Below are 14,074 nucleotides of genomic sequence, written 5' to 3' on the forward strand. Positions count from 1 at the left end.
CACTGGCTAGGGGTTCATTTATGCGCTTTGCTTTTTGTTTTTTTTTTTTTCCCCCTCCTTGATCAGCTGCTTTTTAAAAGTAAAAATTGTAATACAGAAAACCATAATGGAATTCTGTTCCATGTCCTTTTTTCCCCTTTTTTGACACGTCACCTATTTAGCCAAGTGGCCTACTCAGCTAATGGATGAATGGCGTTTGTTACATTGCTCGACCAGAGCAGATGAATCTGATGTGTTCTCCAGTACAGGTAATAGTTCAAACACATGCCTTGCTTCCAGGAAACAGTTGGAACAGATCAATTCAACATTCAAGTGCTTAAGTTGAAAGCATGATTGCTGTTCACAAGTTTTTTAGCTTTTTTTTTTCCTGAAAAAAAAAAAAAAACAACCAAACTTATCAACTTGAAGGTTCAAGATCCTCGGACTTATTTTCAGATGATATAAGCTGGTGTCATGGACTGGGAGTGGTTTTGCCAATAGTCAGATTGTCATCTAACCTGTGCAAGCTTAAGCTTTTTTTTTAACTAATAATGTTTGAGCAGCTTAAAAGTCTATCATCTGTTCCCTTGCTGATCATGTGATCTTCTGTCAGGCAAGCAGTTTTATTGCTCTCATTTCAGGCTGCCTGAAAACAACAGAAAGCTATAAGTGTTATACCTACATCTGTGTATATTATTATTATTCACTATAAATATTCATTCTACATATTCAGCTATTAGGTTGAAAACTTCAAATATGACATACTGTGAAAATTATGCACGCATGATATAGATAAATTCTAGATGTAATGAATTGCCTTTAAGCTGTTTCAAACTCACTATAAATATCTGTACTCAGACAGAACTTTTAAAGGCAAGACTCAAAGCCCACCATACTAATGCATTTTACCCCAAAGAGAGGAAAATAACAGTGAATACAGTACTTCTGCATATAATATTATCCATGTATTTTACATGAAATATTCTAGACAATATTTTTCCAGACTTTGCATAGTTAGTACAGAGATTACTATTAGTAACCTGCTAATTTAAAAACAGCAGGGTATCGTGCACGATGAGCCATGCACTTTTGCCTATCGATAAAAATGCTGTTTGTTTTCACAGCTATTTCTTTTTCTAAATTCATCCGTATGTCTTCCAGGTTCCTCAGAGACTCTTCAGATTCCAGCAGTTTTTTCTTCAGGGATTCAGTGGACTCTGTTAGTTCTTCAGCTTCACTGATCAACCTGAACAGAATTACATTAAGTAATAAAAATAAGAGCAGAAGCCACTTGGTGTTCAAAAAGATGTATGAACCGTAATTGGAATAAAGATCAACAGCTATAGAATCATAACGCTCAACAAGAAAGGACCTCAGAGAGGTCCTACACCCTTGGTCAAAAGCAGAGTTCACTTTCACAGCCTCTGCACAGACGTCTCACGTGATTTATACAGTACCGAGAATATTTCGCCACTAAGCACAGCGTAACTATCCATCCTCACCTTCTCCCACTCTGTAGGACACTTGTACTAGGAATTCTAGGACAAAAATTGTTAGGTAATCACCCAGTTTGACCGGCTCAGCATTTTGTTAAGCCTGTTCACTGGTATAAAACTCAAGTATTAAAGATAATACTTGCACGAGAGATCAGAAAACAGTCTACTTTAAAAGCATACAAGCTTTTAAAGAAGCAGCCACACACCATTTAAAAAAAAAAAAAAAAGGCAGCAAATCTTTTTTAAAGCAGCACATAATTTCAACTGAAAGCCAGTGAGAGTTAGGTGCTTTACTACAATCTGCCTGTGGAGAAGGCACATATTTACTTCCTGGGAAAGCAAGATCCGTGTGCGCTATGCTAACTGAGTAACTACAAACAGTGTAAGCCTGGCAATTAAACACGTGCCCATTCAGCAGAGGACTCGCACGCGACCTTAAATCCCATTAAAGGCAAGGTACATACTGAAAAGCTTGCACATGGATGGTTTGCTGAATCGGGACCTTAAATAAGTGTGCCTGAGATGATATACAGCACTTGGATTAGCTGTAACTTCTTCCTCACTGTATAAAGAACAGCATATTGGCTTTGAACAGTAGGCACTTTGCTACAAGGATACTGTAAGCCTGCAAAAGCTGATTCCCCTGCTTTTCCTAAGGGTAGGAAAATATGAGGGAGGAGAATCAATTACAAAGCTTATAATGAGATTAAAACTGACAAATGTGACACTCAGACCTTTAATTTGAAAGGATTTGTTGACCTCCAGTTTTAAAACGGATTATTACCGAAAATCAAATGCCACCAGCCTAATGCTTCCTAGCACTGAGGACTTGTCCCAGGCTATGGATGTGTGCAGCCTATTTACATCCTCAGCACTCCAAGCAGAATTCATTCGGCATAGATTCCACCTTGTGGTGAATTTTTGCTAACAGCAAAAGGGTTGCAAGCAACCCACATGCTGTTAGATTCTTTCAGATTATCTAAATGAAGAAGAAACCACACAGTTCAGAGAAGAAAGCATAGAGACAAAAGGCAGAGTTGAGCCTATAGATTTTCTCTTTGTTCATACATTAGGTTAAAATGATATTTTCCTCACAGTGATTTCAGTCGATTTAATTATTTCTGATTTATATCAGAATCAAACCTAGTAATAAAAGCTAAAGGCTATGTGTTGCCAATAAAATGTTCAAAAACTGTCTAACATCACTTCTGCACAGAACGGACACCTCGGAGGACTTGTTTGATAGTGTTTACCTGAATTGTGCTTCATCTCTGCAGAGCTCTATGTTGGGTCTAAAAGACCTGTCATACAGCCTTGTTTGAGCAACTTTCATCGGGCCTTCTTTGTCTCTGATCGCTTGTTTGAGAGCCACAATGCTGGCTTCTTTATCTCCCATCTCCTTAAGGATCTAAAGAGGATACACCCAAGGAAAGAATTGTTAAAAGAGATACACATTGTCTCTGCATGCCATACATCTGTTCATGGTCCTAGTGAATCAGTCATAGTTTTGACCTCCTATTTGGCCAGAATATAGAAGAAATAGAAGTACAAAGGAGGTTTTGACCTCTATTTCTACTACTACACTGAGAATCTGATCTTTGCTCTAAAAAGCAGCAAATATTCTGCAGCCAGTTGAAACACTCTTCCATGTCTCCTGACAACACATTCCACCTCCATGAATTGCTTTTAACTATAAATGATCCAAGAAAAAATCAAGCTATTTTGAATGAGATTGAGAACTGCTGATCAGCTTGGAAATGCATGGATTTCTGGCATTAGTGAAGAAAATGGAAAAGACAGGAAATTCTGAATCCCTGTTCCCTCACAACCACTGACACACCCAGCTGTCATTACCCACCAGGTGCTAAGGAATTACTGTTTTTTCCACACTTGCCAATAGCCTAACACAGAAGTAGAAGCTGCTCCACATTGGAGAAGGGCCAGAGGCTGAAAATACCTCTTGTCACTTGCCAGGAACTGCTGCTGCTGATACAGCTGCAGCACAGTAGGGATTTCATTCCATAGAAGTGATAATCAGGCTAGCCTGGGAATCCTGGCTGACACAAAACAGTGTTCGATACCTGACATGGGCCAAGATATTTTTTCCTAGAGGATCAATCTGCTGTGATCTTCTCAAAAAACACGCATGTAGCCAGCGTTTAAAAAATAACACTTACTTTTTTCAAGTGATACTCCAGATTGTATTTTGCGTCATTCAGCTCCTTACAGCGTTTGGCAAAAGCCTCATTGACAATAGCACATTGCCTCCTCAGGTCCTCAGATACATCATGAAGAATACTGTCAATCAAGGCACGAAGATTGCTGGAAGCTTGTTTTTCCTGTTCTGCCTTGTAGACGTTGTCATAACTGAACTTGGCCCATGCCTTGGGTGTTGAGGCACTGGAAGAAGAGGTGAATGCTATACAAATAGGAACCTCGCGCTTTCGTTCAAGTTGCACCTAAGGCAATCTGAAGCTGGTTTTCTCCCAAAGTGTTGTCAACATCTATTTGTTTTTGCTGTTGCATGCTGTCTAGACTTACCATGAAGGAATGCCCCATGCTGAGATGGTAGCACTGCCTTTACTATCCACGTAGCTATTTAAAAGCTATGACATGTATTTCCAAAGAAGCACCAATCACACCTTTAATCCAGAGCAGCATTACAGCTGTCAGTGACACAAAGGATGCATTGTATTTTAGCAGGGTTATTTGTGGAGGATAAGGACAGTAATAGCTCACCTCTCTTCAGACTTCACTGAGCTAGGGTGGAACTGGATGTTGGTGCTCTGGTTTCTGTATCTTCCACATTTGTTATCAATGATGTAGGTTTCAACTTTGTCTGACCAGTCCATTTCACAAACCTCTTTGTGATCTCGATTTAATCTGAAAAGTCATCATTATCACACATTGTTAGTGGAAAATAATATAATTAACAAAACACTATCACATACTTGTGAAGCTGGACTCTGAGCCTTTGTCTTTCAAAGAACTATGAGAACACAAACTCTCATTTTTGTCTTGAAAATCTTAACGAAACTCTCCCACAACCACCTGCTAGAAGGACAGGAAGGCTGATGTGGTTAACCACTACCCTAGACCTTCAGTACTGTTCTGTGCCTACTGGAGGTTTAGAGCTCTTATAGCCTGCCACCAAGGAGTTGTTGCACTTCACATTTTACACAATACTCCCAAAACACAGAGCATTTGACAATAGTGGCTACAGCTGCAGTTCTTATGGGGCGAATATGTGGGAGGTTTGCCCGACAGGACATTCTTCCTACGATGAGATGTCAGGTAGTGCTAATAGAAGACCCATCCTCCTCTTTTGCTAGTATATTGAGCCTGACTCAAATTTAAGCCCTCCACAAAGTGACCCAGTATCATTCCCTGAGCCCTCCTAGCTAGCCTTTCAAAGACTGAAGCACGCAGACAGTGAAATTTGTCCTTGGAAAATACAGGTATAATGGTATTCAGAGCTAAAACTGCTACTTTGTTGTCAATTAAATGAGTTACACATTACCCAATTAATTAGAATTACTTCAGATTACAAAAGACAGTGGGTCGTTATCAACTATTAACACCAGATGTCACTGTCACCTAAGGAATTAAAAAGACTGTGCTGGCCAGTGATAGTACTAAAACAATCTTAAAACAACTATAAAAAAACCGAAGCCTAAACTCAGTAGATTACTCTCATAGGCTAATTGGTGTAATAGAAACATGTTAAACTATTTTGCATTTATAGACTTTCTTTCTAAAAACAATATTTCATTTTATCTAGTAGAATAGGACCAATTGGGCCAGATTAAAAAAAAAATAAATTAAAAATCAGAGTTTCCAGCAGCTAACACCTTCATATTGATGCACCTTAGGATTCGAGTAACATCTTTCCACAGTTTGCTATAAATTAAAAGTAAATATTCCTTTTGAAATGCAATGAACACCCACACTGGCACAGAAGGTAGTGATGTTGCGTATTTTTAGTTCGTACTGACATCTAGTGGCAAAAAACTCATCTTGAAAAGGTCCTTTGATCAGATAAATTATTTTAAAAGATTCTATACTACAAACATATCATAAGGTGCAACAAGGTAAAGTGATATCCAGATAATATTTTTATTGCACTTAAGTTCAGTGTTGGAAAATTGGAGAACTGAATACACATACTGGAAACCAGGGCTGAAAATCTAAAGCATGGCGTTAGGGCATGGCTCTTACCTTACCCTACCCTACTGGAAAACCCTGAAGTTTCATCACCGAGTACCTCTTTTCAGGTTTAAATGGAATTCATGAGGCTCATACGTCTGGCATGGCTATGAACTCTATACACTGGGCATTGTACCCCAGTATGTCAGGAATTATTTGGCTATATGAATTAGCTACTAAGGTATTGTGAAAAATGTCTTACCGCATCTGGTTGCCAGCTTCCATCAAAGCTCTTCTCAAAAGCTCCTGGATGCTTCTGATGAGTTCAACTTCCTAGATGAAAACAGAGACTTCTGTGATATCCAGTGCAGTATACGCTATCCTGCAGAGCAATTTCATTTCAATGGTTGTGGATAAATACTCAAATCTTTCACTCATCACCCACTCTTAGCTTATTATCACAAGACAAGACCAGACCTTCTAAGGAGTTAGCAGATACCTCGGTAACTCAGCTATAAATTTAAGGCAGCACCAATACTTGGAATACTTCTAAAACCTGGGGATTCACTATTTTCAGATTGTATGTATATTCTATCAGATTAAACAGAATATCTGAACTACTTGCACAGCCTTGAAGTAGGAGAAAAAAGGCAGGAGCACCACGCTCAGCAGGAGACCAGAGCCACTGCCTCGCACAAACGCAAGGTACCATTAGGAAACCGGGCAGGACGCTGGGTGTCAGAGGCTGCTGCCTCGCACAGGGATGTGACACCACAGATCAGCTTTTCTGGCAAAACCCTGCCTGCCAAAACCCGCAGAGACCTTGCGGAGACCTTCTGAAGCTGCTGCCTTGCTCTGTAGTGAGCGTTGTATCTGTACGCAAGGCAGAAGCTTCCATCGGATCCCTGCAGATCTCCAAAAACGGTTTGTCTGAAGTACGGTGATAAGGTGCATAACATAAATGAACGGCAGTATCATAATCTTCTGTTGGCCTGCTTCCTTCAATGCTTTGTAGCAACTAAAAATAGAAGTTACTCTATGATTTAACCATTCATTGCCTGCTTCAGCAGGAATAGGTAAGCTTTCATAAATGACACTTAGCTTTAATTTTTTTTTTACTGGATTTATTTATTCCAGAACTCATTTTGCCTCAGGTGACAGACTTCAGAATTATCTCAAATATCCAATGTTGCCTGGGGGGTTAATTTCCTTTCAGCTACAAGATGTGACTGCTCAAAGTCACAAAGCTTTACCTCACCTTGATGATGGATCCGACGTCTGAAGCTTCCGCTCAAGTTGGTTTTAGCAGGAATATTCATTTCAACACAGACGTGATCAAACAAAAAAAAAGACCACACTTTCTAACAATCTCTTGTTGGACAAAAAGTACCTGCTGCTCATTTTTGACTGCAGTAATGCTGCTTTGGGGATTAACTCTCAGTGCTCTATGAAGTGACTTTACTGACCTGGTGATTACATATTATATAAAAGCCAGTCCAGCAAGCATTTTCCTTTCTGTTATTTAAAGGAATTTAATATTTGAGGCTCAGTTATTAAAAAGAGCTTTCGTACAGGAAAAACTCACAATTAATTTTGCTGATTTACATCAATGACAGTCATCCAATGACAGCTACGGGAGTGCGTCCTTACTAATAAACTTTATTCCCAGAGCACTGCCGGCTCTCGCCGATCCCTGTACTGTTTCTGACAAATAAATGAGCGCATACATCCCCGCAGTGTCAGTTTCTCCATCACAAGAAACCAACAGGGACCAGAAGAAAGATCATTTTCTTCTAAATGGAAAAGGACAATTGTGAGTGGAAAGAAAATCTTATTTTTTTAAGGCTTTAAAAGAACACAAAATAAATGCATAGCTGAAGGTATCATTTTACAAACTAAGAACACTAAAACTCAAGTTCTGCAGGGAGGAAGTATTATAACAGCTGGGTTCTCAAAATAAAATTTCAAAGGGATTTTACAGGGTTAGAAAGATCCAGCACTCGGAATTACATTTATAGTAATTGATATTATTTTGTGTTGGGTAGTCAGTCTCCATGTAAACAAAGAGACAATCAATTTCCTATGAGTAATGTCCACAATTTTAAATGAGAAAAGCCTTCCATTAGCAATTAAGGTCCCTCACACGGAAAAAGTGAAATGGTGCTCAAATAAAGAATTCCCTTGTTGAATGATCTAAAATAAAATGTAAAAATTGATTCCCTGTTGAGGAGATATGCATTGAAATATGACATTTAAAAAGGAAGATACAGTTCTCATAATTAATGGAAGTCTAAGACCAGTTAGAGTGAATGAGCAGGCATAAATGACAATGAATTCCCAACATTTATCTACTAAATGATTTCTCTTAACTTTTAAACCAGTTAAAAATTCAGATTGTGTGGCTGGGAGGAGCTGTGGCTCTAGATTGAAGCTGAAGATCCTTTGATCGAGGTCCCTTGGTCCCAGCTGTGCTGTCGGACACCACAGCACGATCCAGCCCGCTGCCCACCCGTTGCTGTGGCTGGCTCGTGGGATGACGTGGGAGAAGGTCCACACCGTGTGAACGCCAGCTAGGTAGCACTACCCACAGAGGGGCAAGGGCTGAAAATCTCTCACGCCACAGGGAGGACTTACAAAAAGCCACATCTGCTCCTTTGCATGTTCTTTGCGGAGTAAATTCCACCAACAACCACAGCAGAGAGCTGCAGCCAGGAGCACGGCTCTCCCAGACTTTGTGATTTCAGCCATAAAAATGTGGGTGATTCCACATTAAAACCCTGGGGGCAGATCTTGTGGCAGAACGGATGACCTTTGTTTAGTCTGGGCACAGAATTGCATGGGCAATTCATTTGAAGGCCCAGTCTGTATTAAAGAAAGAGTTCCAGTAGCTAGCAGCATCCCTGGTTCAGAGGACAATAACTTAGATTTGCATTTCTTCAGTTTGTGATAGGACTTGGATGAAATGTCTTCTTTTCCTCTCCTTATTTTCCCCAAATATGTCTTCGTGTGCTGTCTATAAAATGAAATACTATCAAATCTGAAGTGATCTTGGCTTCTCTTCAGCTGTCTTCTCCACAGTTAAGGCTAACAGTAAACCTCTGCTATTATAAATGGTTGTCAATTAACAGGGAGAGAACATTTTACAGTTTAGCATGCCTTTTTTTTATTACAGTATTTAATGCTTATGATGCAAAAGTTGGATTTTCCTCAAATCTAGTGATAAAACCATCGCAGTTCATGACTTTCTAAGTGTCTAATTAACGGTGCAAAGAAAATGCTTAAGAGCAGATGTTTGTGCCTTCCATCAATTTACAAATTTAGTTTTCTTGCAGCCTCTCTTTTTACATCAGTGACTTGCAGATGTCAGCAATGTTTGGATAGAGCACCCGGGGCCAGAACGGCATGGTGGGCGAGCAGCTAAGGACCCTGGTGGAACCCCATGAGGGACGCTGCATGGTCATCCCCGATTACAAATCCAGCTGCATCCATCCATCAATAACAACATGACACCAGACATCCCGCACATCAGCACCGCAAATAAAAGCAAGCTAGCTTTCAGATCTCACTAGATTTAGACCCCCAAACAGCACGTAACACGACAACTGTTATTCATTATAGCTGGGAGTGAAAGCAGGGAGCAGTTTGCAACATCTCAGCTCTGTGACTGGCCTTTTTCCCCGCTGGTCTCTGAGCCATTTCAAAATCCAGGCTCTGCAGACATTGAAAAGAAGCACTGCACTCTTAACTGAGTCGTCTACGGACAGGACTGTCCTGTTGCGCACTGGGTCACTTGGCAAAGCTACAGATCATGGTGTTTGGAAGTGGTATTCTGCTGTTCTCCTTGCTCATTATTGCAGGTAGCAGGAATATATACGCATGTATCCTGTCTCCACTTTTTAAAACTTTGATTTTACACAGTTAACAGATCTCAGCTAATGCCTTTGTCTTCAGTATCAGGGAATAGCTGGGGCTGACTTCATTGTTGAAGCAAACACAGAACAAATCAACACTCTGAGCCTCAGGTAAAAAAATGGCACGAATGTAAGTACATCCACTTACTCCGCAGTCACATCTGGCACTCAGGTAATGAGTCTGGACTCTGGACATGTGGAAATAACCTTGAAATGCAGTGTATACACAGCTGAAACATGATTTATTGACAGTATACCACCACGTGGCAAGTCCTTTGCTAGGGCTTACATTTTCCATACTAAATACGTACACACAAACATCCTGAACTGTCATCAAACTGATGTACAGGGGATTCAGAGGAGATGTCATGCGGGTTATGAAAGTCAAAAGCTTCATACAAAACAGATGCATGTACTGCTTTTTCTGAATTCAGCTATTTCTAATGCAGCAGCACAAAGAAATAAAATTATTCTATTTGAGAGATTTTATCTTCTTTTTGGTCAAAGATACTTCTTTATTGGAAAAACAATTGTGTCCTTCAGCTTTTTTTTTCTTAACCAGAACTGCATGAAGAAAAGCTGAATATGCTGTTAAGTGGAGCCAATGAACTTCTGGGTAACAGCTGATTTTACTATGCATGTGAGGAGCTTTTGTCTAAATACCCTCATCTCTCATTCCAGCAGTGGCTGGTAGGTATCACAACAGGTGATCTAAATAGGACTCTGTGCTGCAAAGCAAGTAGGACAGATGAGCCGGAATCAGAACTCCCTAAAAGAAATAGATAGCATGCCAAAAACCAGGAAAACTCCAAATATTATCTGGATGCACAAAACCTTCATCAGAGAACCTGCTGTTTTCTTTGAGTCACCTGCAGTGATTTCTGCTGAACAGGTAATGAAAGTGCAATTACATGCAAAAATTCAAACTGCTTTTACATGTGTATCTGGTGTTGTCTCTTCAAATGTCGTCTGTGCCGAGGGGCTGCCAGAAGGTGGTTATCTCAGCAGGATGCTCTGGGAACTGGGAAACGTTCTTCAGTGCTGCAGAAAGCTGAAAGCAGGAACAAAACCTATGTCCTACAAAAAGCTTTTCCACAAAGTTGCAAAAGGCAGTCCCTTGTCCAGACACACTTCCACCAGCTGCAGAATCCCCCATGCTCCCGTCCATGGGAGCTGGTAGGAACATGGCAAAGATACCAGAGGATGACACCAGCACAAGCCTCGGCTCCTAGCACAAGCGGAAGAATTTCAAAGGAAGGAAAATGCCCTAGAATATCAATTAACTTTGTAATTAAAATTGCAAGGAAAAGAACATCTGTTTCCCAACACAGCTGACTTATGGAAACTATTCCTTCTTTTTATCGTTTTTTGCATGGGAAGATCTCCCTTGCACCACCATTTCTAAGAGAGTTAAGATTAGAAAGTGACTGGACAAGTAAGCAACATTCAGAAAAAGCATGTCAGTACTTTAGTGATAAAATTTGCATAACTCCTCCAAATAAGCAGATGTTTTAACACAGAGCTACCAGTGAACTGGGCCATTAACTGGGAAATCTGTGCAGTGAACAGTCTGAATTCATGGAAAAGCAGCTCTAAGTGTCAAGAATTATTAGTCAGTTTTGGAGAGAGTAAGAAATACAAGATACCATCTGATTTCTTGCAATGAATACTACACAGTATAGCTGCAGCACATTTTAAAATCTATTTGCAAAAGTTCATGCCATGAAATCTATACCTCTGTGAAAATGGGAAGGATTTCCTCAGATATTACGTATTCCTCTTCCTTCTGCACTGCAAAGGTCATCGGCATGGCAACAAAATCTTCATTTCTCAAGAGTCCATCTGCTGCCAGTATACACGCCTCATCTGAACTCACATAATTCTTTTTTGATGACATCCCACTTGGCTGTCGACAGTCTGTCCTCACAAGCAGACAATCACAACTTCAGGTGAAGAATTAGCAGCAGCAGAGGGACTCTGAGCAATAAACAAACTATTTTCTGAGATCAGGAGAGAAGAAATACAGGGGAGAAATCCTGACATAATTTTTTTTTTTTTTTGTGTAAATCTTACATCTCACAGACCTCTCTAAAACATCAGCAGCTGATGAAAATTATTTTTTCCCCTGTAATATGGATCTTTTAACAATTCACACACTGAAATACCCTATACATTAACTCTCACATGTTTATATTTTTGACTGGAACAACTTCTTAAATATTGATTACAAGTCAGCAGCTGTACACAATTCACATTAAAAATATTGCTAAATACTATCATGCCATCAACTGTGTCAGTCTCTTTAATATTTTTTTAACATCCAACATTAATCATCCAGTTGAATCAGTAACTCATTATGAATCAACTTACACAGTATACTGGAGGCTGCAGACAATCATTAATTTATTTGCGGGCCACTAGAATACGCAGCATTCCCAAATGAAAAATTACCCGGAATCTGTTCTCTGCAACATGTGCAGCCACAGTAATTGCATCAGGTTTGAATGTAATCTACATGCAGTGCTGGATCTTAGTGCCAGGTAAGAAAAGTGTTAGCTGGAGTAAGGAGTTCCCTACGGGAGGAAAAGGATTAAGCAAATTTCAGGAGTGTCTCAGGCTTGCTGAGGTCACACAATGAGAAATACCATCTGTCTGTGTCCCTCTGCTTGCCTAGAATTATCATCTCATGCAGGTGCATCACACTTTAACCCCCCTCGGAAGCCAAAATACCACACAGAAACTCATTCACTCCCCCCCCCCCCCCCCCCCCCATTACCATCCTCCACAGAGTGATGGAGAGGAGAATCAGCAAAGAAAGAAGAAAGGCCAAACTCATGGGTTGGGATAAAAACAGTTTAACAGAACAGCAGAGGAAAATAAAACAAAGATAGAAAACAAAACCAGAAAATATGTAAACATGTAATTTACAGTACAATAACTCACAGAAGATCCTGATGCCCAGTTCCCTCCCAGGTAGCAAAACCTGTCCCCCACCCCTGTTCCCACTTTTTATACTGAGCAGACATCACACGGGATGGACCAGCCCTCGGGCTAATTTGGGTAAACTATGCCAGCTGTTGGCTAATTGATAACAAACCCAGCTGTGTCCCCCAGCAACAGGTGCCACCAGCTCCAGCTCCTCTCCCAGCTCAGGTGAAAATTATCTCTGTCCCAGCCAGAATCAGGACAAGGTGTCACACAACTACGTCGTACAGTTTTGAGAGAGCCGTGCTGCTGTCCTGCAGGATGTTTCGAATGAGTTTGTGTTGAGACACTGTAGTTCAGTGTTGGATCACCACCTCGTCATGAACCTTGTTAAGATTACTGCATCAGACTTAGCAGCCAAAGGCAGAGGCTGTCAGATTTGGACAGCTTGAGCATGGAAACAGGCAAGCAGCATTTCACTGCTCCTCAACAGGCTGCTCATGGGGTACTGCATTTTTTAAGTGAAACCTACAGAGATGAGGAGACTTTGATCCAACTGGAGGCTGGAAGAAGTTTAATGCCAGACTAGGATGCCTATCTTGGTTCAGGAAACCTCTTTTGATTTTGTTTGAATCTGGTCTGAGAGAGGGGATCTGGTCTCCTCTAGTTATACTCGTGTAATTTAAAAGACTTTTTAAACAATCCTTCTTAAACCTATGAGTGACAGATCGCTACTGACCAAGCTGTTCACCATTTTAGAGACCGGGGCAGCACTAAGAGCAAGCAGTCAACACCACTGAACATCCTGGCATCCCGCTCACCTTCAGGAGCTCCCTCTCCACCTCATCACTGACCAGGTCCGGGGGCTGCCTCCTCTCCCGACACTGCAGGTTATCGGTGGCAATGGCATAGGGCACCTCGGTGGCATCGAGCGCCCTTTCCAGCCGCAGCTTCTGGGCTGCCAGCAGGTTGGTCTCGGCATCGAGATCTTCAATCTCCCTCTGGAGCTCGGTCTTCCAGAAGCGTATGTCCCGCAGGCGCTGGCCAAGGGCGGCCGTGGTGTCCTGCTGGGTACGCTGGGCAGTGGCAGCGGCATGTTTGGCCAGCTCCTTGGCCTGGGCCCGGCCGTGCTCGGCCTGCTCGCAGCCGGTGAAGGCCTTGTGGTACAGATCGGAGTTGTTCTGGTGCCACTCGTGGGGCAGGTACTTGGCGGTGCGGAAGCCAGCAGCGGCCGAGCCGCTGGAGGAGTTGGGTCTCGTGTTCGGAGCCTTCTCGCACGCCTCTACGGGCAGGTCGGAGGCGGGCTGGGCCTGCGGCGCCGGCTCCTCGGTCGGCAGGGCCCCGGCCTGCGCCATGGCGCTGGGTCCAAGCCCCGGCTCCCACTAGGCCGCGCCGCGTCCTCCCGTCGCCGAGGCAACGGTAGCAGCCAATCAGAAGGCGGGTCCCCCTATGACGAAGGGAAACCCGAGGCGGGAGCGAGGGAACAGCTCGCCCCTCGGTACCGTACAGCGACAGCCGCCAATCAGCGCGCGGATCCGCCCCGAGGGCGCGTCGGATAGGGGAACACCGGCTGCCCGCACCCGCCTCCAAGCTGCTTGTTGCTATGGCGACGGGGAC

At 42.1% G+C, this 14,074-nt stretch overlaps 1 protein-coding gene across 1 annotated transcript; it reads right to left on the minus strand.

Moving 5' to 3' along the window:
- Window positions 1-922: 922 nt before the first annotated feature.
- Window positions 923-13,813, minus strand: TEKT4 (tektin 4). The gene is made up of 6 exons (XM_010129093.2): window positions 13,279-13,813; window positions 5,884-5,954; window positions 4,215-4,358; window positions 3,653-3,875; window positions 2,729-2,883; window positions 923-1,225 (listed from the first exon to the last, which is right to left on the minus strand). The coding sequence occupies exons 1-6, from the start codon at window positions 13,810-13,812 to the stop codon at window positions 1,012-1,014; spliced, it is 1,341 nt and encodes a 446-aa protein (XP_010127395.2). The 5' UTR covers window position 13,813; the 3' UTR covers window positions 923-1,011.
- Window positions 13,814-14,074: the final 261 nt, after the last annotated feature.

This window comes from Chlamydotis macqueenii, chromosome 15, assembly GCF_036417535.1.
Source record: "Chlamydotis macqueenii isolate bChlMac1 chromosome 15, bChlMac1.mat, whole genome shotgun sequence".
NCBI lineage: Eukaryota > Metazoa > Chordata > Aves > Otidiformes > Otididae > Chlamydotis > Chlamydotis macqueenii.

What these genes read in the sequence shown, in the direction of transcription:
- TEKT4 (XM_010129093.2), bottom strand. Translation starts at nt 13,812, where the DNA reads ATGGCGCAGGCCGGGGCCCTGCCGACCGAGGAGCCGGCGCCGCAGGCC. An exon ending in TCAGTGAAGTCTGAAGAGAG is followed by an intron (nt 3,876 to 4,214) that starts GTGAGCTATTAC and finishes CTCTTCTTCCAG; the next exon opens with TGCCTCAACACCCAAGGCAT. An exon ending in AGAGATGAAGCACAATTCAG is followed by an intron (nt 1,226 to 2,728) that starts GTAAACACTATC and finishes AATTCTGTTCAG; the next exon opens with GTTGATCAGTGAAGCTGAAG.